We start from the raw sequence: 27,796 nt of genomic DNA, 5'->3' as shown, positions 1-27,796 counted from the left end.
ATATGTATGTAGCACCTAACACAGCTCCTGACGCCCAGCAAATCCAAATATAGTGGTTACTGTGTTTTATATATATATATATATATTTTTTTTTTTTTTTTGAGACGGAGCCTCGCTCTGTCGCCCAAGCTGGAGTGCAGTGGTGCGATCTTGGCTCACTGCAAGCTCTGCCTTCTGGGTTCACGCCATTCTCTTGCCTCAGCCTCCCTCTCGTAGCTGGGACTACAGGTGCCCGGCACCACGCCCAGCTAATTTTTTGTAGTTTTAGTAGAGACAGGGTTTCACCGTGGTCTCGATCTCCTGACCTCGTGATCCGCCCGCCTCGACCTCCCAAAGTGCTGGGATTACAGGCGTGAGTCACTGCGCCCGGCTGTTTTATAATTATTTTCGGCAAGAGAAGGCAAGGCTGAAGGGCTGGGAGAGTCCTGGGGTGGGGGTCTGCCTGTGGCCCCAGGGCAGCAGGATGAGCCCCCTCGCTCAACCCACTTGGTTGTTCTCACATTCTCTGCGGGGCAGTCCTGACCGCCTGTTTATCATCAGAAGATCCCCGCACAACACTCTTATGGCGCAGATGGTGGGGCAGAATCCAGGATGCACATGAGGACGCCCACGGGGCGTATGGGGGCTGTGCCCCTCCGCAGACCTCTCCCTGATCACCTGCTCCACACGCAGGCCCTGGTGACCCCTCAACCTACTGCTCCTTGCTTCCGCTCGCCCTGCTGTGGGTCCTCTACCTTCTCAGTGTGCCATGCCTTGCATTCAAGCTGGTCCCAGTCACAGCCAGGACTTCCTCAGCGCGCAGAGACTTTCAGACGATCTTTGTAGAGGTTTTTGCCTCCGGTTAACTGCGCCCCCTAGGAAGGGCTTTGGAGTACACAGATCACAGAACAGTTTCAGCTCCACCACTTCCTAGCTTTACGGCCTTGGGCATCTCAGCATTCCTATTCTCTGGGTTATAGGGATAAGGTGTTTGTCTCTCAAGGCTACTGTGGAGATTACATATTAGAAATTTGCAAGGGCTGGGAATGCAATAGACAGTAAATGCTCCCCTTCCCTTGACGCTATAGCTTAGATGGGAGGGAGCTGCTGCTGAGGAAACACCTCCTTAACCCAAAGACAGAGGGTTACCCAGGCGCGGGTGTGGGAACTCGGAGGTGGGGGTGGGGGAAGGTCAACCTCCACGCTTCGGCCCGGAGGGTCCCCGCCTCTTCCTGCACGACTGGATTCCTCCTCCATCCCCGCCCCGGGCCAGGTCCCTGTCCCCACCAAATCCGCGCATTGGTTTCCCATCCCATAGCGGAGATAGGTAGGGCAGGTACATAGGGAGGTGCTCGAATGATCCCCGTTTCACAGAAGACGAAACTGAGGCTGGGAGGCCTGGGGACTGGCTGCAGCGCCGCCGTTAGCCGAAGGTGGGCGCTGGCGCGGTCACGTGCACGGTGCGTGGATCGCGGCGATTTCGCGGTAGGAGGCAAGGCCGCTTCGCAGGCCCAGAGCCGGCCGGGGGGTGGGGTCTCCGAGGGCGGGGCGGGGCGAGGGAGAAGGGGCGGGCGGTCGGTCGCTGCCAAGCAGTGCTCCCGCCTTGGCGCCAGAGGGGCGCGGGACGGTGCGGTTGGCCTCCCCGCCTCCACGCGCGCGCACGCCCCGCGCACTCCCGCCGCTTCGCCCATCTCGCCGCGCCGCGCAGGCAGCCGCTCGCAGAGCCAGCAGCCCGGGCCCTGGCTTGCAGCGCGGGCCTCGGCGGGGCCCAACGCCCCGGCCCGGGAGGATGCGGCCCGGGGCGGCCCGGGAGCTGAGCAGGGCCCCCGCGCCGGCCCCACCGGGCCCCGGCCTCCAGAGCCGCAGCCACCGCCCCGCCCCCGAGAGACATGACTTCCAAGCCGCATTCCGACTGGATTCCCTACAGGTACGCGGGCGCCGGGCTGGGGCGCCCACCACCCCCGACTCGGGACGTGAGCTGGCCCAGGATACGCGGCCGGGGCGCAGGGCACCGCTGCCCTCCCCACCTATCCCAGCACTGGGGCGCGGGTTGGAGTCGCTTGTCTTTCCTCCCTCAACTTTGAGGGCCCCTGCGGACTGATCCCGCCTGCCCCGCTCCACCCGCTTATCTTCCAGGGTTGCTGGAAGGGGCCTGTGTGGGCCTTGTTGGGTCAGGCAGCACCATGTGGCCGCCTGCGGAGGGAGCCCACACTGCTCTGAGCCCCCTCCTAGGCCCAGCACCCCAGTCACACGCCTGTGTTGGGTGCGCGCACACGCTCATACATCTGCACGCATGCACCCACAGGACGTCCGAGCTTTGGGCCAAAGACGCTCCTGCTGGTCCGTTCACACTCTCAAAGCATGGATCCGTGAAGACAGTTATTCTGAACCAAGACCACACCAGTGGTCATATGGACATGCACCCGTATATTCTACACACAAGAATTCTTGGGCTCACAAAGACACATGCCTGCATATCTGTGCGTGTCCACCTGCTGTATCTGGAGAATAACTGACACCTGCTTCTCACTCAGAAGTGCTACTCAATCCTTTTCAGACACTGAATAATCTACTTGCTAGCAGGTCTATACCTAGACACACACCAGCTCACGGTACATAGAACTGCCCTCACATGCACAAAAGCACTCAAGAATCCAGGCACATGCAGGGAAGCCCATCACTTTTTGCTGCCAGGCACTGTGGTCTATCTCAAGGATGACTGGACTTTCCCACTTGCGTGGGAAGGGGGCAGGAAGGTGGTCTCTGGGGGCCCCTCACAGGTGCAGGCCTTTCCCTATCCACTCTACTCCATTCTCTCTATTACCAGGGAAAGGAGCTCATCGCCATGGTAGCGCCAGATTCTTGGCCACCCATTGGCTCCTTGGTTGCCATGGGCTACGGGGCTGTCTCTAGGCCTCCTAGAGGGACGTGTGTAAAAAGGGTGCTGGACTCCTAAGGCCTACTGTGTTATGGGGGACCCAGGTGCACGTGCTAGCGGACGGCAGGATCAGATCCTCAGGACCCGCCTTGTAACACAGCCTGCTCTCTGTTAGAGCCTCATACCAGTCACTGACAGAAAATAGTTCTGACAGGGCTCTTCTCTGAGTCTGTCCAGACAGCGTCCCAAATAGAAACTAGCTGAAACCGCCCAAGGCTTGTTAAAAGCAGATCCTTCTGAAAACAGGCACGTGGCTTGGGAACTCAGGGTTTCTCTTGAGAATTTTTACCTCTAATCTCAGCTCCTGTGGGGGATTCAGGGGTTTCCAGGTTATTTTGTGTCTCTCCCCACCACCACCAGCAACACACACACGTGCCCACATGCAAGTCACCCATAGGATCTCCTGCAGACACATGTAGTCACACTTCAGTCTCACACGGATCAGGGAGCTGTTTCCATCATGGAACCAGGGACTGGGGCTGCGCTAACTCAGGAGAGCTGCTGCCCCGGACAGACTTCCATGCTGGGGCACAGGTAGTTTCTGGAGGATCCTGGCCTTTCTTGGCACATGTGGGCTGAGGACCTTCTAGAAGACAGTGCAACCCCACAGAGTGTCATCAACCTTTTCTAGCCACGCGGCAGAGGTGCCTGGGCAGGGCCTGTGGGCTGAGTGGACTCCAGTGCTGTGGCAGTACCTGTGTGTGGGGGTCCAGATGGCGGGGTGGTGGCTATGGACTGAGGAGGGTGGGAGGGGCAACACTTGTGACTGTGGAGATGATGGCGTATTTAGGATCTGGCACACTGGAGGTGGGCCAGGCCAAGACATGGTTCTAGGAAGCTTCTCCCAGGGAGCCAGGGACTAAAGCAACTTGTAGAGAGTGTGCAGGGGTCTTAAAGAAAATCTGCCTCAAACGGAATGGCTTAAGCCTATTCCTGGGAAAGGTGGCCCAGGAAGGTAGAATTGTCTCTAGGAAATGACTCTGTTCTAGCAAGTGCCTAGGGCCCTGGCATCCTTCAAGGAGTGATTTGGCACTTGCCCCAGCCCAGGTCCAACTACTGTCTCCCCTCCACCCCCATGCCTCCAATTCCTTTCCTGGGCCGCAGACTCAGCCCTGAAGCATAGAATTCGGCCTCCCTGGAAGCCTGGCCCCAAGGAGCATCTCGACACCCTTATAGCCCTGCGCTGCTTGCTTTCCCCATGCCTGTCACCCCGCCTCCTCGTTCTATTGTAGAGTGGGGGGTGTGTAGCTGGAGGCAGGCTATGTCAGCAGTTGCCAGGATCCCCCCTGCCCTGCTGGGGTCTTTCTGGGCACACACTGAGTGTGGGAAAGCACTGGACTTGGGGTGTAGACTTCTGAAATGAGAGACTTGGGCTGAGAGGAGGAGATTCAAATTGCTTCTTGCATTAACTGGGCTGCTGATTGCAGTCAAAGCCACATGCTGTCTGATCACAGAGAAAACTGGGGCAGAAGACAGACAAAGCATTTTACTTGCAGATGGGAGTGGGGGCAGGGAGTGGCACGCATGTGATTTGACTGATGTGAGGTTTCCCTAATGTCACAGCATGTCAGAACTGGTATGTGGCGTTTGGTTTTGGGAGAGAGGTGTTGGCTGGCTTCTTGCTAGTTCTGCTGGTGAGGATTTTACTCCCTCTCTAATGGTTACACCTTGCATTCCCTGGGCCCAGCTTATTTTCTTTAGAGAAATGATAGTTGGTGATAATCTTCTTATGGGTAATTTTGGCTCAGTGTATAATGATCATGGATTAATCTCACATTCTGACTTCAAAGGGAGCCATTGAGTTTATAAAGTTTAACAATTGGAATGTTTTTCTTTTGTTTCTTTCTATTAGTACTAATAATTTCTAATTCTGCCAGTTTCTCTTTACCTGTGTTCTTGAGGAATATTAAATGCCCTTAGTACATTGACAGCCTTTGATAAGTTGGAAGTGGAGCGGCGAGAGTCAGGAAGGACTAAGGCCCACGGCATACTGGAGGACCATGCTGGGTGCGATTGGGGTGGCCCTGTCCTCGGTGCCCTTGTCTTCATGGTCCTGAGGCCATTGCCTGGTGTTTCTCTCACTTGGTCACGAACTAATTGAGAGCAGGGAACTTATCAGGTTCCTGGTTGTGTCTGCAGCACAGACAAGACGTCCACTTCTTTGAATCAAAGTGGCATCCCCGGATAGCCTCTAGGGCTTCCTTGGCTTTCCCAGCCCCATACCTGGGTTCAAAGCACACCTGAGGGATACAGTACTCTCGCACCACCATGGGGCCTCCTGTAGCACTGCTTGAAAAGCACACTGTAGGTCACAGAAAGAGAATCTCAGGCTGGAAGAGCCCTTACAGGTCATTTAGTTCTCAGTGTGGATGCTCCCTATGGCATCCCTGCCACACGGCCTCCGATCAGATGGCTGTGACTTTTAAGTTCTTCCTTAGGTTGAACCTAAGCAAGTCTCTGGGTTTCCCCTCCTCCTGGCCCTTGTTAGGATCCTCCCACCACTTCCTCACTTTGTTTTCTAGGGAGTAATGGGACTCCTGACTCCTTCAGTTCTGCTGCTAGGTTCGGCCTCTGAAGTGCCCTGGGCACTTGGACCCACCACTTCACTTCTGGTGACAGTCTTATAACAACTCCCTGATTTTCTTGTTCTTTAGAGATCACCAGCTGTGGCTCATGGTCGCATTTGCATGGCTGAGCATTAGAATCATCCATGGCACTTGCTTTTACAAAGAGAGAGAGGAGTGGGTTGATTCTGGGGGATGTTGCTCAGCAGTTCTAATGACCGAGTCAGGGCTTAGTCCCTCCAGCAGTTTGAATGCACCTGGTAAATTTGGGAACTGCTGGCTGGAATAGAGATGGTGCATCTTGGGAGGGTGGAACTCCTGTGAGCAGTGTGGTCCTCTCCCTTCTGGAGCCACGCTGGTTCCCACTGTATCCCAGTAAGTTGCCAGGCAACAGAAGCCACAGATCTGGACTTTCCGAGGGTCCGGCATTGGGCACAGGGTTGCAGCCAGCTGCCCTGGCGGCCTTTCCTCTCCTGACAGCCCACATCTCTGATTTCCTGGGTCCAGCAGGGGTAGCTTCCACTGTGACTGAGGGGAAAGAATGAGGGCAGGAAGAGGGGAGGGTGAAGTGAACATGGGAAGTGTGTCCAGAGGGTTGGGTCTGTCCCTAGATTCCCTGACCCTTGGGCCTCTGGTTAGCGCTGGTGGAGTAGCTGGAGCCTGTAAGGTAGAGTCTACGAAGAGAGGGAGGGAAACAGGCTAGAGGATGTTGGCCGTGTGTGCTTTTCCAGGGCACAGAATTGTCCTTGTGTCCCTGCCCCCTGTTGTCAATCGTGGTTGACTGCTCCGATATCTGTGGGGTGCCTTGGGGGAAGTGAGTGGATGTAGAGGGGCGGGCTCCCTCAGAGGTGAAGCTGCTGTCTTGTTGGTGCTGGCCAGAGCGGGTGGATTTGTGGACGCTGAAGCCTGGGTTTCTCTGACCCTACTGAGCCAGTGGCTTTTCTGAGCCTCCCTGTTCAGGCCCCCAGCAGGAGGCGCCCGTGATGGAGGAGCCTCCAGGGTCAGCTGAAAGACCTATCCATCAGCGCCCTGTCTCCTGTCTGAGTCTCCTGGCGGGGCTGCAGCTGGCAGCCTGGGCTTGGCAGTTATTCCATAATTGGAGCTGAAGTCATTAAAAAGCCATTACTGTCTCCTTGTGTGGTTATGGTTTAGTGCAGCTAGAACAGTGCCCATCAGAAACAGGCAGGCTGGGGAAGTGTCGGTGAGAAAGGAAGATGCCTTAGGAATGGTGCTGGGGTGGAGATGAGGAGGAAGGGCCATCTGGGTGGGGGTGGAGAAGGGAACTGGGCCTGCTGAGGAAGCCAGGGGAGCTTTTGGTTCTGCTCTTCCTGGAGACAGCCATCATGGTTGCCCTTGGTCTCCACAACAGCTGCTGTTGGCTGGGGATTCTTTGTTATTCACCAGGGGGAGTTGCTGCGCACTCGTCCACTAGGAACACCCACCTGGTACAAGCTCGTCACTGCTAGGTAATCGTGGTCCACCTCGTCCCCTTGCAGCTCTTCTAGAAACACTGCTTTACCAGGAGTCGTGCCCACTGTCAGAGCCTCCCCATTTTAGTAAATTTAGTGTAGACCCTCCTAGCTGGGTCTTGCTCAGCCAGGCACAGGTGGCTTCTCCCCAGTGGCCGCCTCCCAGCTGTGCATGCTCCTTTCCTTCTGTGTGCTTGCAAATGCCTGCCGGTGGGTGAGGTGGTAGGCGGCTCTCTAGGTACTTTGGGGATATCTGTTTCTGGAACCTCTTTTCAGAAGCCTAACCCTTGTGTTCATCCATCTTTCTCTGAAGGCCAGTGGTTAAGTCCTTTCTACGTGTAATCTTACCTGGTAATCAGTGTTACCGAAGCCTGTGGCTCTTTATCATTCTCCCCCATCAGGAAATGGAGGTAGAGGCAGAGGAGGAGAAAGGAATGTTTTCATGGAAAGCAGCCTCCTGCCTCCGGCATAACTGTGCGTGGTCCATGGCAGGGGACGGGGGCCTATGGTAGGGAAACGTGCCCCATGCATGGATGAGAGCATTAGAAGGCGCTGGGCAGTGAGGCCACTATAGCTGCAAATACCTTTTGTCATTGAGCAGCTGCTGTGACCCAGCATTTCCGGAGGTGGCATTGCTGATGTGAGTCTCACCTCTCAGCTGGATGTCCCCTTTTCTAAATGACTCTCGATGTGAGCGTCAGCACCATGGAAGGCATCTTCTTTGTCTTGCTCAGCCAAGCCCAGGGCTGGGGATGGCCCAGGTGACTGCCCCGTCCCTGCCCTCTGAAAGTGTGAGTGGCTTGCGACTACCTAGAAAGCTGTGGAATGGCCCCTCCTGCTGGCACAAAGGGAAGCCAGCACTGTCTTGTGGAGGTTGCACAGAGGCCAGGCCACTGGCTCATGACAGTGGGGTTTATAGCTGCCCTGTGCCCAGGCACAGAGCTTGGCAAGTGGAGCACAGTTAGATTCCAGATCCTGTTGCTTCTGTCAGCCAGGGGCCATTGTACAGAGCTTAGACTGCATTTTTCATGTGTGTGCTGAAAGTTGTGATGCGTATGCACTGTGCGTGTGGCTGACCATGGGGGACACTGGTGTCCGGGTCTGACCCTTTCAAGTCCATCTGTGGGCAAATGCTTTGACTTTGCTTATTCAGTCAGGCTGTTGGCTTGAGCTGTAGAGACAGGGGAGGGTTGTAGCCTCTCAGGCCTGGCAGGGCCCTGAGGCATTTTGTGCCCTAGTCCTGAACCCTTTCTTCAGAAGTCTTCACTGCAGTCCTCCAGCCTGGGTGCGTGCCTTCCGCGATGGGATGCCCACCCTTTCAGCCAGCAGGAATATTTAGAGACCTGGTTGCATCCTGTGGTCCTGGCAATGCCTTCGGGGAGCCCCAAATGCAGCTGTGCCCTCTTAGGCAGATGGGCTGTTTCAGGAAGACCGAGGCCTGGAAGTATGGCTCTTGAGCAGTGTTTTCTCCTGTGCTCTGGCAGCTGAGGGTTTGGTGAATGAGGCTGTTCTGCACAGCCCCAGATCACAGTTGGGGTTCCTCAGGCATGCAGAGCAGCCCGTGGGTACCAGGAAAGGCCTTCCCAGCTGTCAAGTAGGCAGGACAGCTTCTAGTTAAAAACGTGCATAGTCCTCATAGATGGTGGCCAAGGTGGTGGGTGGTGGGCAGTCTGTGATATGGGGGCTTCCTTCTACCCTCTGACTGGCTCCCTTGGAGATGTAAGTAGTTTAAGGCTCATGTAGGTCAATGAATGTTCCAGCTAGAAAGGGCTAGCCATCAGGAGGAGGTGAAAGTGACTTCACTTTGTCCTCAGGGTGATGTGACCTCATGTTTCACCCTTACACGAACACTGCACTCACCTTCCCACAAGCACACCCACTTCTTCACAGGTGTCTGCATGCATGTGTGCACACACACGAGATATTCACACACTTCCTTATGGCCTCGCACAAACCTGATGCACTCGGGCATGCCTGTGCAGGCACCCGCACACAGTATGGTTCGGGGGCAGCTTCAGAATAACTGGGCCAGGGCCGCCTGGGGCTTCCCAGAGCTCAGATCCTCAGGCTCCAACCTCACCCCATGCAGCTGCCCACACCTTGGCCTTTGTAGCATTTGGGCCTAGGTCTCATGCATGTGTCTCTGGCTAGCCAAAAGCCAAGTGGTTTGAGTTACCAGCTCCCTACTTGTGCCCTGACTTCCTCAGAGGCACGGCCAGTCTGGGTGAGATGAGGCTCCCTGTCCCAAGACTTGTGGGGCTCAAGGATTGGATGTCCCCCGGGCTGCCTGTGCCATGTCTACAGCCTGGGAAGGACCTGGGGGCTGGTTGCTGGGCTGTACGGTGATGTGTTGTGTCCACCCTGCAGACAACTCTGTGTGGCCCAAGCCCTGTACACTGAGGGACTGGTTAGTCTCTTAGCTTCATTCTCTCAAATGAGAAGGAGGACCCTCTGCCCTCTTTAAGTGGGGAAGGGGAGTAGACAAAGTCAGCACTCTATTCTGCCCACTTGGAAAGCTAGGAGTTTGCTTTGAATGGATGGGGAAAGGGTCTGTCCCAGAGGACCGCAGCCTCCTCTAGAATGGTGGAAAGGAGGGGAAAGGCTGGGGCTGGTGAGATCCCAGTAGGCAGCTGGAGGGAGCAGCCCCTGGGTTTGTCTGAAGCCTGGCCTTGGACCTGGCTTGTTGCTGGGATGCCTCTGGATAGTTTTCCTGGATCTCAGTCAGGCTTGGCCCTGCTCAGGGATCTGAGGGGAGGGTCTCATCCAGTACTTACTGGGGTGTGCTTGGGGAAACAGGGGTTCTAGCAGGATTCCAAAGTGGCAGCTCAAGCCTTTTTGGTTCAAGCTGGTTTCAAGATGGCAGGCTCCACCCTTCCTCCTTCTACCATGTGGGCTCACTGAGTCCCAGAAGCCATGATGGGATGGGTTTAAAGAGCCCGGATATGCTGGGGTTGGGCTCTGGGATGTATCCTGGCACCTCATGGGCAAGCCCTGGAAACCCCTCTTTCGCTCCGCAGTGTCTTAGATGATGAGGGCAGAAACCTGAGGCAGCAGAAGCTTGACCGGCAGGTGAGTAGGCCTGGGGCTGGGTGGAAGGGAAGAGTCTGGGCTGGGATCTCCGAGGGCAGAGGGGCAGGGCTGTCCATCTTCCCTGGATGATCCCGTCTGACTGGGGAATGGGACTCCCATGTGGAAGAAGAGAGGTGCACTCTCTCCCAGCTCAGCACTAACCCTGCATGGCACATGGGCTTCTACCCCTCAGGCAGCTGGGTGACTGCAGTTGGAGAGCTGCCTGTGCTGTGATCCTGTCAAGGCAGCCACCTGGACCCTGTTTTGCCTCCTTTTCCTGGACCCCAAGTCTTGGGGTTCCAAGGACATGGGGCCTTGGCCCAAGGTGGGCTGTGGACCCACTGAGAACTGGGAGCCCTTCCTTCCTGGTGGAGGCAGTGGGTCAGCCAAGCTCTCCGCCTCCATAGCGGGCCCTGCTGGAGCAGAAGCAGAAGAAGAAGCGCCAGGAGCCCCTGATGGTGCAGGCCAATGCAGATGGGCGGCCCCGGAGCCGGCGGGCCCGGCAGTCGGAGGAGCAAGCCCCCCTGGTGGAGTCCTACCTCAGCAGCAGTGGCAGCACCAGCTACCAAGGTATACCTTGCCTGCCGCCCTACATCCTGTCACTGCTTCGGGGAGCCCCTCACTTCCTGCCCACCATGTGGGGCTGGACCTGATGGGGGATGCCCAGGCTGTGTGTGGCTTCTAGCCCAGGCAGGCAGCTGAGTAGAGAGGGCAGAGGGAAGGTGGACCTGTAGCTTTGGGCACCTGCATATGCTCCAGCTGTCACCTCCTGAATCAGGCGCTGAGGCCAGAAGGCTAAACCTTTTATGAAGCCAGGAGTTCAGAAGTCCAAGTTTTGATCTGGAGCATTTCAGTGAGTGCAGGAGGCAGCTTCTAAGAGTAGATGACCTGCTCCACCAGTATTCTGCATCCTGAGAGGAATGCATCTCACTGTCCTGCCCCATACCAACCAGTGTCTCAGCACAAACACCTGTTTCCTTCCCTCTCTGCACCGTGTCTGCCTGGCTTCTGACTTGCAGATCCCTGTCTCTGGCTCACAACTCCTTAAGAGCTGTAGTGACCTGGAGCCTCCAGCTCCCATCCTTAAATGTGCCAGGTCTCCGCAGAGCCCAGATGGGAGAAATTCTCTGCAGCTCATCCTGGAGAGAGAATGGCTTCAGCATATCTCTGCTCTCAGTACCCTCCTTCCTGCTTGGGTTAGGTTAAGAGTAGGCTAGGCCAGACTGAGGGTTGGGCTCTCTGAGCTTAAAAGGAGGACTCAGACTCAGTCTCCACTGCCCCCTGCTGGTACTACTAATCCAGGCTGCTACTTCACCAAATAGTAATTCTAAGAAGGTTGCAGGCATCTGGCTTTTTGCGGTTAGGAAGAACCTTAGCAGTCGTGGTGCTCCCCTCCTTCAGTGGCTTCTTTATGACCTGGAGCCTCCAGATACATCGAATTACTGGTAGTTGCCTCACCTCAGGGCTTTTTCATCTAACTGCTGGCCCCATACCCTGCCTCGCAGTGTTCCAGGTTCTTCTCTGGGTGCCACTGACCCATAGCTCCCTGAGCCCTTTGCACGTTGGAGGGCAGCAGTTGAGTCTCATTTGCCTGGTGCCCATTTTGTGGCTGGGCACATCATACAGGCTCGGTCCTCTCTGTGCACGTGTATCCTCCGAGGAAGCCCACTCTGTTTCTTCTAATAAAGGCTGGCTGTGCATCTGCCGGTGGCTAAGTACAGTGCTAGAGGCTTTACCTGCATTATCTCATTTCATCCTCACAGGAACGCATTATCCACACATAATCAGTAAGGACGTGAGCTCTGAGGGGCTCAGTGACCTGCTCATAGTACTCTGCTAGTGAGCAGCAGGGCTAGACTCTGAACCCAGACCTAACAGACGCCAAATGGTCTCTCCTCCATATTGTGTTGCCTCCCTGATGAAAAGCTCCTTCATGCTAATTCCCGTGTGTGTGTCAGTTCAGCACCCTGACCATACCTGGTATGTCTGTACTCTACTTGAGAGGCCTTCAGAAAAGGGGAACAGGGACCTCAGCCCAGCTGTCTCAGAGGCAGCCCCAGCTGGTCCTCACAGAGCTGGCCCCAGCCCCACCCTTTGCTGGCAGCCACCTCCTCCACTTCCTTTGTGAATGCCATCTCAAGGGTGGTAGTGGTACCCTGCCAGGAAGGCGGCCACTGTTCTGGGTCACATGGCACGTGGCCTGTGGCTGTGTGGCATCACAGCCCCAGCTCTGCCAAGCCTGGCAGCTGGGTGAGTGAGGCTGCATATAGAATGGGGGCCTGCACCCAGGATTGTGGCCCTGCCAATTTGTGCCAGAGGCCAACATCATGAGAGGTCATTGATGTGCAGTCATTTTGGCAAGTATTTCTTGTCAGCTGTGTTCCAGATGATGCCAGGTCATCAGAAAGACTGTGGTACAAGTAGCACCTCTGGCATAAGTGCAGGACTGAAGTCAAAAGACAGTTTCTGTGCCAGGTGGCTCACGCCTGTAATCCCAACACTTTGGGAGGCCAAGGCAGGAGGATCACTTAAGGGCAGAAGTTCAGGACCAGCCTGGGTAACATAGTGAGACCCCATCTTTAAAAAAAAAATTAGCAGGGTGTGGTGGCATGCGCCTGTATTCCCAGCTACGTAGGAGGATCACTAGAGCCCAGGAGTTCGAGACTGCAGTAAGCTATGATCGTGCCACTGCAATCCAGCAAGAAAAAAAAGAGAAAAAGATAGTTTCTGGTTGTGCCACTACCAGTTACCTGCTTGCTTGTGACTGGGACACGCCATTTACCCTCCCTGGATCTGTTTCCTCCCTTATAAAATGGGAAGCGTTCTCTGTCTTAGGGCTTTGGTACTCGAAGGAGCCATGGTGTGTTCCAAAGTCCAAAATCAGCTGATTGCTATTCCCTGCTGACATGCCAGACTGGGCTGGGCCTCCACCTTTTTCACAGAGGACATGTGAACATGTGACATTTGACTTCTGGGAGGTGCCTACTGCTTCTCTGGGGGCCCAGTCTTTGTCCAGGTCCAAATGGTGGACAAAGCTCTTGGGAGGCTGCTGCACATGTGGGTGGCCTACCTGGGAACTGGTGTTTCGAAGGCCACTCCCACCCACCTACAGCATTAGCTGCCTCCCTCTCTGCCCTCTGCTGGCTACAGGCGTCAAATACAGGGGATCATTCCAAGAGGAAAAGGAGGGAGTTTGATATACATCAGAGCTCACAGTTCATCCTGGGTTTTGACCTGCTGGGTATACTCATTCATGTTACACATTCATTCATTTCTTAAATATTTATTGAGGTTTGTGTCAGGTTCTGGATTAGAGGCTGTAGGTCCCGACTGAGCACAAATGGGTGTGGTCCCTGCTTTCATGGACCTTACAGTCTAGGTGGAGAGACAATGTTAACCAGACCGCCATGGGTGTGCTTTGTGGAAGGAAGCCAAATTGTGTGAATAGATGACAACACCTGCGCTGACTAGGGAGGCAGGCACAGCTTCCCTCGGGAGGTGACATCCAAGCTGAAATCTGCAGGATGAATGGGAGCTGATCACTGAGGGGGGTGAGGGGGAAGGCAGTGCAGGCAGCAGGAGCAAGGGCCCTGTGGCAAAAGGGAGTGCAGTGCATGTGAGGCACCAGACCAGCCTGGTGTGGCTGCAACTCTTGGTGCCCCAGAGGTGGGGAGTATGTGTTTAGACCTAGGGGAAGGGAGAGAATGTCGGTCTTCATCTTAAGAGCAATCAGAAACCATTCAAGGATTTTGAGCAGATTGGGATTCTACAGTATGGAGAATTTGGAGGCCACCAGCCGGAACCCTTCTGAGACCTCACTGTTGGTGCTTGTAGCTTCTTGTATCCCAGAGTTGTTCTGAGCACTCCTATACCCCAGCCCCCATGGGCTCATCCCTGCAGAGCCCCCTCATAGGCTCCCTGGAGTGCTTGCCCTGGTTGTGGTCTCTTCCAGAAGATGCAGCCTTTGTTCCTCCTTCACCATCTTCAGAGGCCGTATCTTCTTGGACATTCTCCCTGCCTCTGTTCAGGCTCAGTGCGGTTTGGTGGCCCAGAACTTTGAGTGCTTAGTTTGTTGGCTGATCACAGGTGTTGGTCTGGCTGTTGACTTGATCACACTGGGCTGGGGGTGCTGCCTCCTTCCAGCTGGGCCTGCCCTGGAATCTTTGCCTAGTAGAGGTGAGTGGGCCTGATTCTGTGGGCTGTGGAAGTGGTACAGGGGCCCTGGTGGGACTCAGGGTGTGGTTGAAAATGCTGTGCTGGGGACTGTGTTCAGGTGGGAGCTCCGGTCTCACCCAGTGCCTGTTTCTCTTTCTCCGTCTGGGGATGTTTCCTGAGCAGTTCAAGAGGCCGACTCACTCGCCAGTCTGCAGCTGGGAGCCACACGCCCAACAGCACCAGCTTCAGCCAAGAGAACCAAGGCAGCAGCCACAGCAGGGGGCCAGGGTGGCGCCGCTAGGAAGGAGAAGAAGGGAAAGCACAAAGGTCAGCTTGCATTCTCTACAGCCCTCCCCAGCAGGCCTGGACTCCACTGTAGGGCTGGGGAAGGTTTGTCCTCCTGACTTGGAGCGGGGGGATAGGATGAACAGCCTCAGGGAAGACACAGACTGCCACTCGGGGCACCCCCACCAGGTGGCTCACAGGCCTCACCTAGCTTGGGAGGTACCCGGGCTGCCTCTGGGGGTGGGCATGCCCACCACACCACCAGGAAGTGAAGTCCTACTCAGCTGTGGCCCAGAACTACCATCCCCCACCTCAGCTACCTTGGCCTGAGCACCCTTTATCACGACCCCTCAAGGAGGATCTCACCCAGCCTGGACTAGGACACTCACTGCAGTGGGTGCTGCTTCCCAGGCAGCTTGCCCCATCCTTGTGCAGCCCTCGCTGTCAGCTCTTCATATAATGTGGACTTCCCTTGACTGTAGTCCAGGTTCCATCCTCTGGACCACAGACCAGCCTGTTCCCTCTGCTCCTCTTTCTCCAGAAAAGACCCCTAAAGATTAAGGACAGTGATGGTGGCACCTGCCCTAGGTCCTGTCTCTTGGCTACACACCCCATTTCCTCAACTTTTGTTCATGGACAGTGGTTTCCAGGCCATCGCATCTTGGTTGGACAGTGATGTGTCAGGGGCCATGGGCTTCTGGAGCTGACCAAGCACTCTGGGCATAGCTCAGCAGGCGGGCAGGGTGGTTGCCACCTGTATGGGTCAGGCCTTGCTTCTGTTACTGAAGCTCTGTGGTTAAGAGGTAGGAAGGCTGACGTGGGATGGGAGGTGCTCCACTTGGGAAGGCAAGTGTATGCCAATTGCAGTCTTTTTCAAGGGGCCCATGCTTCTAATGATGTATGTGAGTTACTGCATGTGTGTATGTGTGTATATTTGTGAAAGAAAACACCAGCATTGATCACTTGTAGCTGGCCGTGTCCATGAGTGATTACTGGCCTTGGCTGTGGTCTGGATCAATCCTTGTTCTCCATCTTGTTTTTTCCACTGTGCAGTTGGTTTTGTAGATGGCTGCCATCTGCTTTAAGGATGCGAGGTATTGTAAACCAACCCTCGGCAATTAACTTGGGGGAAGAGCAGAAGAAATGAAGCCCACATCCCTTAGTAGCTTACCAGTTGTTAACAGGTTGCCTCAATCATTAGTTTTATAAAAATCAGTCTTGTAAATAAAGTTTTGCAGAGGGTCTCCCCACTCTTCCCTCATCCCCTTCACGGACATCTGAGAATCCAGGCCCTCCTCTCCTCCTCCTGGATGTAACTCAGGAGTGTCCGTGGCCTGCAGGCACCAGCGGGCCAGCAACACTGGCAGAAGACAAGTCTGAGGCCCAAGGCCCAGTACAGATCCTGACTGTGGGCCAGTCAGACCACGCCCAGGACGCAGGGGAGACGGCAGCTGGTGGGGGCGAACGGCCCAGTGGGCAGGATCTCCGTGCCACGATGCAGAGGAAGGGTGAGCCCCACGGGGGCCCAGTGATACCCCCCAAAACTTAGTCCCAGGTTCTCAGATGTTCCTTTCTCCAGGAGCATGGCCTTCCTGTGTCCAAGCCCCTCCCTGGCCATGATGGGTGGGGGTGGGGCACACTTTGGAGACATATGAGAACCTCTTAGGCAGGGCACCTGATAACGCCCCAGTGAGGCCCAGCTTTGGGGCAGATTTCGTTTTCCTTTTGCTCCTTAGATAAAGCTCCTTTTGCAAGAAGTTTCCTATATGTCTGCTAAGCTAGTGGGAGCAGGGCCAGGATACCAAGAGGCGGGGTAGATCCTCCCTGGAAACCGTCTGTTCGGTTTTCCCATCACAAGCCGTGCCCTAGAGAGCCCCTGGTGCAGGGTGGCAGAGGGAAGAAGTCTGGCAGCACCACACACATTGTGAGGAATCTAATCAAGGATGGCTTCCTGTACAAAGGACTTGGAGACAACTTGGGGATGGGGATGGCATTCCCGGGGAATGGCGGGAGGGAGGACAGCTAAGATAGAAGCTCAGAGCAAAGATGAGGGGTTAGTGGGTCCCCTTCACATTGGGCTAAGGAGCTGAGGCCTGTGCCCTGGCGGATTCCGTGGCCTATGTCAGCCAAGGCCTCTAATAGGCCTGAGGTCAGAAATGGAGGTTCCCAGTTCAAGGTGAGCTCAGTGCAGGCCTTGATACACAAGAGGCAGTGGCAGGGTGGCTGCTAGGAAGCGGGGTAATGTAGGGACTGAGCTGAAACTGGGTGGTGGGGACATATCCTGAGGATTGTGGCCAGCCCCGGCTCATGTGTGCACCTGAGAGAATGTCCTTGTATATCTGGACATGTGTGGGAATGTATGTGTGAATGTGTCTGTACGTGTACATATGGCTAAGAGTATGTGCATAAGTGTGGGTATAGGTGAGTCAGTGTCTGAACGTATGTGACCATTGTGTATTTCAGGGGCAGGGTAGACTTCTCCTTGTTCATCCCTTCTTATTCTCTCCTTGGCCCAGGCATTTCCAGCAGCATGAGCTTTGAAGAGGATGAGGAGGATGAGGAGGAGAACAGCTCCAGCTCCTCCCAGCTAAATAGTAACACCCGCCCCAGCTCTGCTACTAGCAGCAAGTCCGTCAGGGTGAGTGAGTGAGTCTGCATCCACAGCAGTTTTTGAAGGACTGCTCATCAGAATTAGAGGTGGAGTGCGTGTGAAGAGATGATGGGGAGCTAGCTTTCTTGGGGTTGGGGCTGGACTCATACACCTTTTAGGAGCTTCTCTGCTGGCCTCTTACGTCCCTCCACCTTGCCTCCTAACCTCTTCAGCTAGGCCAGCAGGGTAATGTGTAGGGGGAGCTGCAGTTGGACAGGATGACCTCTGAGGACCTCCCATATCTCCCATCTCCACCTCTAGGAACTGTTGAGAAGAGGGCAGGGCTGGGAAGATAGCTCCTGACCCCAGGCCCAGGCTGGCCAGGCCCCCATCCCAGGATCCTTCCCTCTCTCCCACCGCCACATTAGGAGGCAGATTTGGATCCCAGATCACCAATTTGGGCTGCTTAGGGTCCTTGGGACTCAGGCGCCTGTTCTGTCCCCATAGGAGGCAGCCTCAGCCCCTAGCCCAACAGCTCCAGAGCAACCAGTGGATGTCGAGGTCCAGGATCTTGAGGAGTTTGCACTGAGGCCAGCCCCCCAGGGTATCACCATCAAATGCCGCATCACTCGGGACAAGAAAGGGATGGACCGGGGCATGTACCCCACTTACTTTCTGCACATGGACCGTGAGGACGGGAAGAAGGTAGGGTTGGTCTGGGCATGTTATCATCTAGGCTTTTCAGCCCTTTGAAGTCCTAGGGGCTGAAATGTGACTGGAAATCTCATATCTACCACTGACCTCTCAGTTCCTCAAAGAAACTGCCTTCGTGTCTGGTCAGTGCATATCTTTGTGTTTTCCAGTGCATTTGTGTGTGTGCACATATGTGCGTTTGGGAGCTGAAGCAAGGGAGAGACAGTCTGTGTGAGTGGATCTCATGACTGTGTGCAGACCAGAGGCTGAGTCTGGAATATGACCTCGTTCCACTCCCCAAGGTGTTCCTCCTGGCGGGAAGGAAGAGAAAGAAGAGTAAAACTTCCAATTACCTCATCTCTGTGGACCCAACAGACTTGTCTCGAGGAGGGGACAGCTACATCGGGAAACTGCGGTACTAGCATTCCCCCAGGAAGCAGGTGGGAGTGGGAGGGAGGGGCAGGGGCAGGCTCTCTCTAGAGGGCCTGAATCTCCCTGAAGGAGATCTAGGCCAGGGATGGATACTCTCCCAGGATCCTCTCTGATCATCACATCCAACTGGAGGCCTATGTCTATGCCAGCCTAGAGCCAGACTTGGAGATGGGCCTCACATACCCGACCCCAAGCTGTTCCCAGGAGGTGGGTGCAGGTCCACTGAGAGTGATGGATCCAACCCCAGGATGTCACTGATAACGCAGGCCACTATGGAAGAGCTGCCTTGGCTCCATAGTCAATGCCAAGGGACAGGGCTAAGAGTAAGCTCTTGAGGGAAGAGACACACAGCAGTCTTGGGGGTGGGAAGCAGTGGGGAAGGGGCAGGAAGGCTCTGAGCCTAGGCCTCCAAGTGGGGGTGGTGGGGAGGTAGGGTTTGCTGAGGAACAGAGTACCAGATTTGGGGAGCATAAATGAACATGAGAGGTCAGGAGCTAAAGCTGGAGATGGGGCTGGACTGAGACTTAGGCTGGCTGTGACAGGGGAGATCTCCTCTCTCCATGGGTGCTAAGCCTCTTCCACTGTCTTATCAGATGCCATTCTGTTTGCTCACCTCCCATGAGAAGAACTCCCATGTTCCCCCAGATAAATCTTCTGAAGAATCCTGATTTACCTCCCCGAATTGCTCTCACCGAACTGAAATGCACTTTGAGTCAACTCAGAGCAAGTCAGGCCTTCTGCCCACGAAGTGTCTTCAAAGACGTGGATTCAGTGAGCAGTGTGCCTCCCTGGGCCTGCTGCTGGCCCAGTCCAGAATGTTTTGCAGGCTCCTCATAGAACAGACGATGAGCTGTTCTCTGCTCTGGGGCAGAGGGTGCAAGACTGTATACCGATTGTGCCTTTATTTCAGGTCCAACTTGATGGGCACCAAGTTCACTGTTTATGACAATGGAGTCAACCCTCAGAAGGCCTCATCCTCCACTTTGGAAAGTGGAACCTTACGTCAGGAGCTGGCAGCTGTGTGCTATGTGAGTCCTAGGTTCGGGGGTCTCTGATTTCCAAGGTAGATATGAAACCCAAGACTTGTTGCCTGATCTAGGGCCTATCCCATCCATCTTAGTGGGCAGACAAGGCTGTGTGGAGAAGGGCTGTCCTCTGTGGAGTGATCCTGGCCTAGGACAGGGGCTGTCTCCTCCTGACTTCAGAGCTCACACCACAGCCGGCCATCTACTTGGGGAGCTCAGAAAACCAGGCCTGGCTCTCTGCAGTCCAGGCCAGGAGTCTCTTAGACAGAAGGAGACGGTAGGCCTGGGTTCTTGTCTGTGCATTTCCCAGATCATCCCTCTGGCATGCCAGGTTCTACATGGATTACAGGGCTCTTTGTCATCTCACTGAATGTTCAACCTAAGAGGTAGATCCTATTTTCTTTATAGATGAGGAAACTGAAGCTCAGCTGCAGCAATGTCACACAGCTCAAAAATGACCAAACTGGTATATAAATATAGGGGATTACTCTACCTCTTTGAACCTGTTTCTTCATTTTAAAAATGAGGGGTAGGTATCCCATCAGCCTGGGCATAGGCACTTCTTGGAGGCCAGAAGTAATCCACAGCTACTTTGTATGATCCTTTGGTGCCACCTGCTGACCAGTTTTGGGGAGGCAGCCTGAGTCTTCAAGTTCTTACTGAGCTCCAACTATGCATACTGTTTGAGGCACTAAGGATATGGTAATGAACAGACATAAATGTATACCTTTATGGGACTTAAAGCCCTAGTAGGGAAGACAAGCTATGAAACAGATCTATCAGTGAAGTAAGTATGTTCTTTAAAAACGCTAAGAAGAAAAAGTAGGGGAGGAGGGATAGCAAATGTCAAGGTATGTGTGAGATTTTCAGAATGGCAGGGAGGGCCTCACTGAGGTAGCTCTTGAGTCAAGACCAGAAGGAAGTGAAAAACAGCAGTGTACATGTCTAGGGGACACAGTGAGGGCAAAAGTCCTGAATGCCTGGTATGAAGAAGGAATGGAGTAGACGCCAGGGAGTAAATGGTGAGGCGAGTAAGGTCATGGGGCCACGTGCAGGTAAAGTCACATCTCCAGCTTTTACTCGGAGTGAGCTGGGGAGCCACTGGAGGGTTTTGAGCAGAGGAGAAAGATCATTTAACTTAACGTGCCTGAGCACTGGCTGGTGTGTTGAGAACAGATGGTGGGAAGGAGGAATAGGAGGGCCAAGAACAGAAACCAGGAGTCTAGGTAAAGGCTGTTACAATGATCTTGGTGAGAGAAGCTAGTGGTGAAAAGTGGTGGAGTTCTGGGTATAATTGGAAGGTAGAGCTGATAGAAACTCCTGATGGATTAGAAGTAGGATGTGGAATGGAGGACTTTGAGTGTGACCAAGTAGTTTGCCGCAGTGAATGGAAGAATTGCATTGCCGTGAGCGGAAGCAAGGATGACGCATAAGAGGAGCTAGTTCTGGCAGAGTAGAGATGCAGGAGCTCAGTTCTGGCCGTGTTAGGTTTAGAGAGATGTGTGTTAGACTTTGGAGTGGAGATGGTGGGAACTAGCTCTTCATTTTTATTCCCGTCCCCCCCACCTTCTCCAGTAGGTAAATAGATGCCTCAGGTGGCCAGTGTTGCATTCTCTTTCCCAGGAGACAAACGTCTTAGGCTTCAAGGGGCCTCGGAAGATGAGCGTGATTGTTCCAGGCATGAACATGGTTCACGAGAGAGTCTCCATCCGCCCCCGCAACGTGAGCCTCTACCCTTCACTCCCCTCTTTCCCCATCATCCTAGTCTCTGCATGAGCTTCTAAGGGCAGAACTCCAGCTGATGTGTATATGTGGAGGGGATATCATATGAGAAAGCCCTGTAGGTCTAGGGAAATCTAAGGACCCCCATTCCTGGGATAGATCCCTCTTTGGGGTGGTCATGGTGCCAAAGGCCTGGGCCTGGCTCAGGTGAGGCTGCCCTCCCAGGAGCATGAGACACTGCTAGCACGCTGGCAGAGTAAGAACACGGAGAGTATCATCGAGCTGCAAAACAAGACACCTGTCTGGAATGATGACACACAGTCCTATGTACTCAACTTCCATGGGCGCGTCACACAGGCCTCTGTGAAGAACTTCCAGATCATCCATGGCAATGACCGTGAGTGTTTCTGTCCCTACTCATTATGGTCCGTAGGATACCCAAGGCCCTTAGCATAGGGTTCAGCCCACCTACCACTGCCTACACTGGCTAGAGTTTAAGAATGTGAGCTATACAGCTTAGGTTGGATGTATGGAACTTTCTAACCCTAATGACTGGGAGGTCCTGGAAGAACGGTCTTTGCAGCCCTGGTCCTAGATTCTGTGTATTCAGCAGAGTCTCAGGCATGGGAACACCCCTTAAAAGGACTTTTCCTCTTCTCTGTCCCCTGGTGTTCACATGCATCTTACTTTCTTCTTTGCCATCTGCTACCTCTTTGCTGCCACTTCTCCCAATTGGCCTTTGTTTTACTTCCTTTGTGATTCCCCTGGCATCTCCGCTTCTCACTTTTTCTTCCCTCATGTGGTTTGGGTGTCTGTCTATCCTTCCCTGGCTCTACCATTCCTGCCCTGTCCTTTTCTCTGTCTGTGCCTGTGCTTGGCCCCAGCGGACTACATCGTGATGCAGTTTGGCCGGGTAGCAGAGGATGTGTTCACCATGGATTACAACTACCCGCTGTGTGCACTGCAGGCCTTTGCCATTGCCCTGTCCAGCTTCGACAGCAAGCTGGCGTGTGAGTAGAGGCCTCTTCGTGCCCTTTGGGGTTGCCCAGCCTGGAGCGGAGCTTGCCTGCCTGCCTGTGGAGACAGCCCTGCCTACCCTCTGTATATAGGCCTTCTGCCAGATGAAGCTTTGGCCTTCAGTGGGCTCCCTGGCCCAGCCAGCCAGGAACTGGCTCCTTTGCCTCTACTGCTGAGGCAGGGGAGTAGTGGAGAGCGGGTGGGTGGGTGTGAAGGGATGAAAATAATTCTTTCGTGCCCCGAGATCACACACTCCCACCCTTGGGGTAGTAGTGTGTCGTAGTCGTGGTTACCAAGCTGAAGAACCTCTTCAGCTGGGAAGGCCAGAAGAGGCATTAGAGGGAGAGGAAGCACAATGCAGGGCTGCTGTGGCCCAGTCATCCGCTCAGGCAAGGAGTCAGATGGCATCGGGTACTTCAGCAGGTAGGGGCACAGTGAGTGTGTGTATGTATGAAGGCCACGTCAACTTTATGTAGCACAGGGCTTGGTGGCCGAGCCTGGCCCTTAAACAACTGCAGAAAGGCCTTCAACTAAAGAAGGCCTCACCCAACCCTGAGAGAAGTTGGGAGGATGGTGGGGACAAGTAAGTGGCAGGACCCTGTCAGGATTGCAGGTGCCTGGCTCGCAGTGGCTGTGGGAATCAGCTGGTGGCTAGGGTTCTAGCGCATTTGATTTCTCCAGGTTTGCTGTGTCTCACAGAGGCAGTAGGAACCCAATTGACAGGGCTGTCTTAGTGGAGGGGCCTGCAGGACACAGGCTCAGCATGCAGAACTGCATGAACAGGGTCCCTGGATCAGGGTTGTTCTGGGAGTTCTCTCAGCTGCCCCAGGAGCTCTCTGCTGAGCAGCCCAGCACGACCCCCAGGAAATACAGATGGGGTCCAGGTCACCAGCTGACTGCACACAGCTAAGCATGCCTGGGGATCCTGCTGCCAGAGAACCATTCTCAGGCCATGGCATGCTCCTTAAAGAATTCTCTCTCTTTCTCTCTCTCTTTCTCTCGCTCTCTGGACCCAACTCTCTCACTGCTGTCAGGCAATATTTTAGAACCACAAGAGATCAGCGGTGGCAGGACCCTTAGGGATCTAGTACAACCTTGTTGCTTTAGGTGAATCACAGAAAACGGGGCTTGCCCTAGGTCACCCAGCTGGTTAATGGCAGCATTAAGAACTTCAAGTTCTCTTGATTTCTTTGTTCCTATTGTCCCCCAAGAAACTAGTATCTCTGGCCTCCTGGGGCCCATTCTGCATGTCCTCCTCACTCCCCCCGATTCCAGAGACTTAGAAACAACAAAGTTGATACATAAGATTGAAACCATTCCAGTAGGAAATCAGGAAGTTTGCTGTTGAAAGTTGTCTGGCTTTTTGCATGTGAGTATGATCCAGGACTGGCCTGTGTCTGGCCCCTCTTTGAGGGCTACTCAGCAGTAGGCAGGCCTTAGTAAGGCTGCCGCACACTTTTTGGTCTAGGTGAGAGTGCATAAAGGTTCTGGGGCTGAGCCTGATAATTCCCTCCACTGCCGCTATTTCTCCTTGGATGGCACCATCCACCTGGCAGGCTTGGGAACTCTAAGCTCAAGCTCTTGCTCATTTGTCATTTACTCTGGTGGAAGCTTCTTGCCCAGATAGAGATCTGAAATCCGTGGGAAGCAAGCAGGGATTGTACCTTGCTTTAGAGTAGATATGTTTCGAAAAGCAAAGTAGAAATTTTTTAAAATATAAGTTGTATTTTAAACATGTTAGGCTTTGTAGGTGAAGGACTTGTTTTGACTTAAGTAGAAGTAATATGCTCTCATTTCTTTGTAATGTAGATTTTCGTATTTTGAATGCTTAAAGCAAGGCATACCTGTTCTAGCAGGATCTGCCCAGACCTCGGCCGTACATCTCTGTGAGAAGCCCCTCCAAGGATTAGCTTTTGCAACATGGTCCAGTTTCTAGAGGGCACTAGAACTTTCTGTGCCAGGGCTGGCGAGTTATCATGGTGCCATCCTCCTTTCTATAGTTCCAGTTTAGCCCTTCCTTCCCTGCCTTTAAGGAGAAGAAATGTGGTGACATTTGAGATGATGGAAACTACATCACCTCTAATGTCAGGTCAAGCTATTTCTCTGGATCTATGATTTTAAGATAAAACAGGCTGGTTCTGAGTTCTGGTAAGACAGAGACCCTGGCGGTAGTGGAAAAATCAGAAGCACAAAGGAAAACTCTTGGCCTCTTCTTTCTCCTGTAACACACAGAAGAGGGAGTTGGCTAGATCTTTTGGTGGGGTCAGGAAACATGGGCTGAGCTTTCTAGTCTGAGTGTGGAGAAGGGTAACCTCAGCCACAAAGCTCTGTCAGGCATTGAGTGACAAGCCTCAGCAGCTGAGTGCACTCCTGGTGATGCTGGTTTTCCTTGAATACTGGCCCTGGGGCTATGGACGCATGGACTCATAAAGCTGTTGGCACCCCTGGAAACCACCTGGGTTCAGCCTCTCCCACAGTAAGAGTTCTTGCCCTTCATACCCTCTCGCTGGATGGATGGTCCTTGATTAGGCAGGGAATTAATGACAGAATGAGCAGTCCCTAATGGTATTGGGCAGCTGGGAGTTTAGGCAGCTTCTCTGTAACCGCTCCTGGGACCACACCTGAAAACTCTACACCCTCTGCCCCAGAACAATTCTGGAGAGTGGTGAAGTTCACTTTCCCAACTCTTCTCCAAGTCTAGCTTTTCTTTCCTTCTGGCTCCAAGGTGCTCTGTGTCGGTCTGTGTATGTGTGTGTCTGCGTGTCTCTGTGTATATTTGGGGAAAAGGGCAATCAGCAATCAACTGAGGTTCCTTAATTGTGATTATATTCCTGAGAATGAGTAGGAAAGGAATAAGGATGTTATGATCGCCTGTGGATTCTGTCCATTCATTTCATGCTCTTTGAACAGAAGGTATACCTGGGAAAATACCAGCTTTTTCTCTCAGGGTTCTGAGTGAGAGGACACCATCCAAGAATGTTGTTAGCTTTTCAGTTCCCACTCTGCATTGCCTGAAGAAATTGGTATGTTGCACGTATGCTTTTGTTTGAAATTGAACATATTCTAGTGAATGTGCCTTAAAAATCACGACACTAGTTCAGAGGAAGCACATAAGGTCCAGACCTATGGCGAAGACAGGTGTTGGAAGACAGGACTGTGATAGTCAGAAGCTGTAAGAGAACTTTTGGAGCCTGCAGGACATTTACCTCTTAAATAAACTTAGCATTTAGAGGTAGTTCTAAATTTAACAAGTGACAGGGTTGATTTGAAAGAAAAAGGTCCATGCTTTGCTTACAATGGAGTCTGCAGTGAGGGGAGATACTGAGATAGCCATTTCTATGGCTCTGTTATGAAAGCACAAATTCCATCTCCTAGATGGACTTCCTGGTTTTCTCCTACTGCAGTAACACTGGCCTTCCCTTCTCTAATTCCTTACCCCAGCTGCAGCATCCCTGTGTCAACCCAGGATGCCAAGTGGCCCTCAGATTACACTTCTCCAGATAGCTGAATGAGTCTGCTTTCACTGTTACTGGGACCTGAATGATCTGCAGTCAGGGCCCAGAGTTGGGACTTCTGGGCTCTGGTGTGTAGGCTTGTAGTAGCCACCAGTAATAAGCCAAGGGCTGGGCTCTTGTTTGAGTTTATGGCCACCTGGAATTTTCTGTCATCTCAGGATACAGTTGGGAGGGGCAGAACAGACATTATGACAGGTTTGGTTTTTAAAATTTCCAACCAAGTTTGAAAAGGCAAGTTGGTCTTATAGAAAGCACTACTGCACTGAGTAGCTATGTGATTTTGAGCAAACCATGTAATCTCTCTAGGTCCATTTTCCTAAACCACAAGATGAAGATGTTACATTGTCAAAGCTTGCTGTAGGATTCGGGGTGAATGAAAGTTACTCCTTGCTTTCATCACTACCTTTATAGCTCATTACTGTGCCTTTTTTTCTTTCCTAAGACATCACATCCCTCTCCTCTGTGCTCCTGTCCCTCCCTCCCCCTAGCAAGGTCCAGGCAAAGCTGGAGATGAGGCTGAGATCCAGATTTTCTTAGAAGGCAACTTAGAATGGCTAGGAAAGGGAAACCTGACTGCTTGGTCAGGAGGGTGCACGATCTCTTGCTGGGAACACAGCCAGTTTTCACAATGCCTAGAATGTGTGTGTCTATTTGCACAAGTTGTCTTTTCCTATTTTGGAGTGGTCAGACATTTATTTTTGTTCAAGATTATCTGGAGTTTTAGACAAATTTACAAAACTGTGCTTTTATTAAGTGACTTTTTGAATAAACTTCTTTGGTATTCTGGAGCAAATGTATTTATTTATTGGTATGTGCAATGACAAACTTGGTATTTTCCCATGTTGACATTACGTATGTTGTAGAATTTAGTGTTTGTCTAAGTACAGACATATATCAACAAATTAAACTTGAATTGTTTCAACATTTTCGTGTACTTTTTTCATAAAAGGGGGAAAAAAGCCCTGTTTACTTCCTTTTTTCTGTACCTTTCATTCATTGTTTCCTAGGAGCCTCAGGTGGGTAAGTAGGTGGTAATAGCAAAGAGGTCATAACCTCACCAATGACATGCAGGTCAACACTGTCCTCCCTCTGGCTGTCCCTTTCAAGTTTAAGGTTCATCAGAACCACACCCAGAGACTGGAAAAATGGTGAAGTCAGAAGGTTCTTAAGTTAGAGCAGTTCTCTTCAGGGTCTGCTGTGCCACCTGAAGGGGCTGGTGGTTCCTCAGTATCCCCTGTGGGCCTGGCCTTTAGAAGAGAACAGGGCCGTAGAGATGAAAAAGGTACAAAAGACCCAAGCACTTGATTTCTCTGGGCTTGCTTGGACCCTAACCCATTTAAACAGGACTTAGACATGCTTAGGAATCTTTTTTGTTGCAGGGCAGCTGTGGCAGATTTGACAGATTTGAAACCAAAAAGGAAGGGAGGCTATAGTGGTAGCTAGAAGCAGACATGAAAGCTAATGGTCTGACCCAGAGAGGAGGTTATAACTAAAGGCACCCAGAGACTGCAGAAGGGCCCTGTGCCACTCCAGGCAGTCAGGGTAGCCTTAGAGGGTGTCAAGTGTGACATCTCAGCAACACTGGACTTGGTGGTGACGGTGATCATGCTGTCACCAAGCACCTACCATATGCTTTGCCCTGGCACAGACATTTTATAAACAGCATCTTATTCAATCCAAACAGCCCTGTAAAGAGAGCATTTCCCAATTCATGGGGAAACTGGTTCTCTGAGAGGTTAAGGAATGACCTAAGAGGAGAAATTTGGCCTATTTTCTTTGTATAAAAAAAGGGAAATGAACAGGAAGCACATTTTAGAAAAGTCAATGGTCAAGGCAAAGTCATAAATGTATTCATGTTTTTTTCTCAGTATTGCTGAATAGCTAAAGTATTAAATGTTTCTTTGGAACACAAATAGTCCAGATTGAAGAGAACTTTGAGAGTAGGGTAATAAATAAGGTTTGTTTATTCCCCCAGATCTAGAGTTCTGAGGTGACCAAGGGCATTTCCTACCTGAACCACGGCCTATCTCCTGTGGCCTCTGCCTCTGCCCCTGGTGGGAAATAGCATATACAGGATATTCTAAAAAGGAAAGAGGGTTTTGTTTGTTTAGTCAGCAGGTTGAAAAATCTTAGATGGCTATAGACAGAGGTGGCCCTATGTCCAGGATAGTCTTAGTTTATGCCTATCACCTTGGCATAATTACATTAAAGCTCCCTTTTTCCAAGGTGTTTGCATTTGGACCATAAGTTATTTGATCACCCAAGCCATATAAGGTGCAGAGTATGGTTCTCAAAGGCCACTGCTTCTACAGGCCAAATACACCTCCACTCCTCAGCACACCT

The 27,796-nt window shown here is 52.8% G+C and overlaps 2 protein-coding genes across 6 annotated transcripts in view; one reads left to right on the top strand and one right to left on the bottom strand.

The window, feature by feature from the left end:
• The window catches only part of TUB (TUB bipartite transcription factor), a 67,084-nt gene extending 40,707 nt beyond the window's left edge, over positions 1-26,377 (top strand). The window contains exons 1-12 of one of the 4 annotated variants that reach the window (XM_005578712.5): positions 1,574-1,906; positions 9,968-10,019; positions 10,427-10,589; positions 14,358-14,501; positions 15,800-15,967; positions 16,976-17,097; positions 17,557-17,754; positions 18,045-18,157; positions 19,085-19,202; positions 20,823-20,921; positions 21,147-21,318; positions 21,806-26,377. In XM_005578712.5, coding sequence (XP_005578769.2) covers positions 1,869-1,906; positions 9,968-10,019; positions 10,427-10,589; positions 14,358-14,501; positions 15,800-15,967; positions 16,976-17,097; positions 17,557-17,754; positions 18,045-18,157; positions 19,085-19,202; positions 20,823-20,921; positions 21,147-21,318; positions 21,806-21,939 — 1,521 coding nt within the window. In that variant the 5' untranslated portion in view covers positions 1,574-1,868 and the 3' untranslated portion in view covers positions 21,940-26,377. Of the gene's footprint in view, positions 1-1,573; positions 1,907-9,967; positions 10,020-10,426; positions 10,590-14,357; positions 14,502-15,799; positions 15,968-16,975; positions 17,098-17,556; positions 17,755-17,912; positions 18,158-19,084; positions 19,203-20,822; positions 20,922-21,146; positions 21,319-21,805 lie in introns of those variants that run through there. The other 3 variants (XM_065528613.2, XM_065528614.2, XM_074014415.1) reach the window with 3 other exon arrangements.
• RIC3 (RIC3 acetylcholine receptor chaperone) overlaps positions 26,235-27,796 on the bottom strand; it is a 57,687-nt gene continuing 56,125 nt past the window's right edge. Inside the window, exon 7 of one of the 2 annotated variants that reach the window (XR_001485027.4) lies at positions 26,235-27,533. The gene's annotated coding sequence lies outside the window, so the exon portion shown is untranslated. The remainder of the gene's footprint in view (positions 27,534-27,796) is intronic. The other variant, XR_012423418.1, reaches the window with a different exon arrangement.

The sequence above is a fragment of the Macaca fascicularis genome, chromosome 14 (genome assembly GCF_037993035.2).
Source record: "Macaca fascicularis isolate 582-1 chromosome 14, T2T-MFA8v1.1".
Classification (NCBI taxonomy): Eukaryota; Metazoa; Chordata; class Mammalia; order Primates; family Cercopithecidae; genus Macaca; species Macaca fascicularis.
Note: the sequence above shows the minus strand (reverse complement) of the source record. Positions and strands in the feature narration are given on the sequence as shown.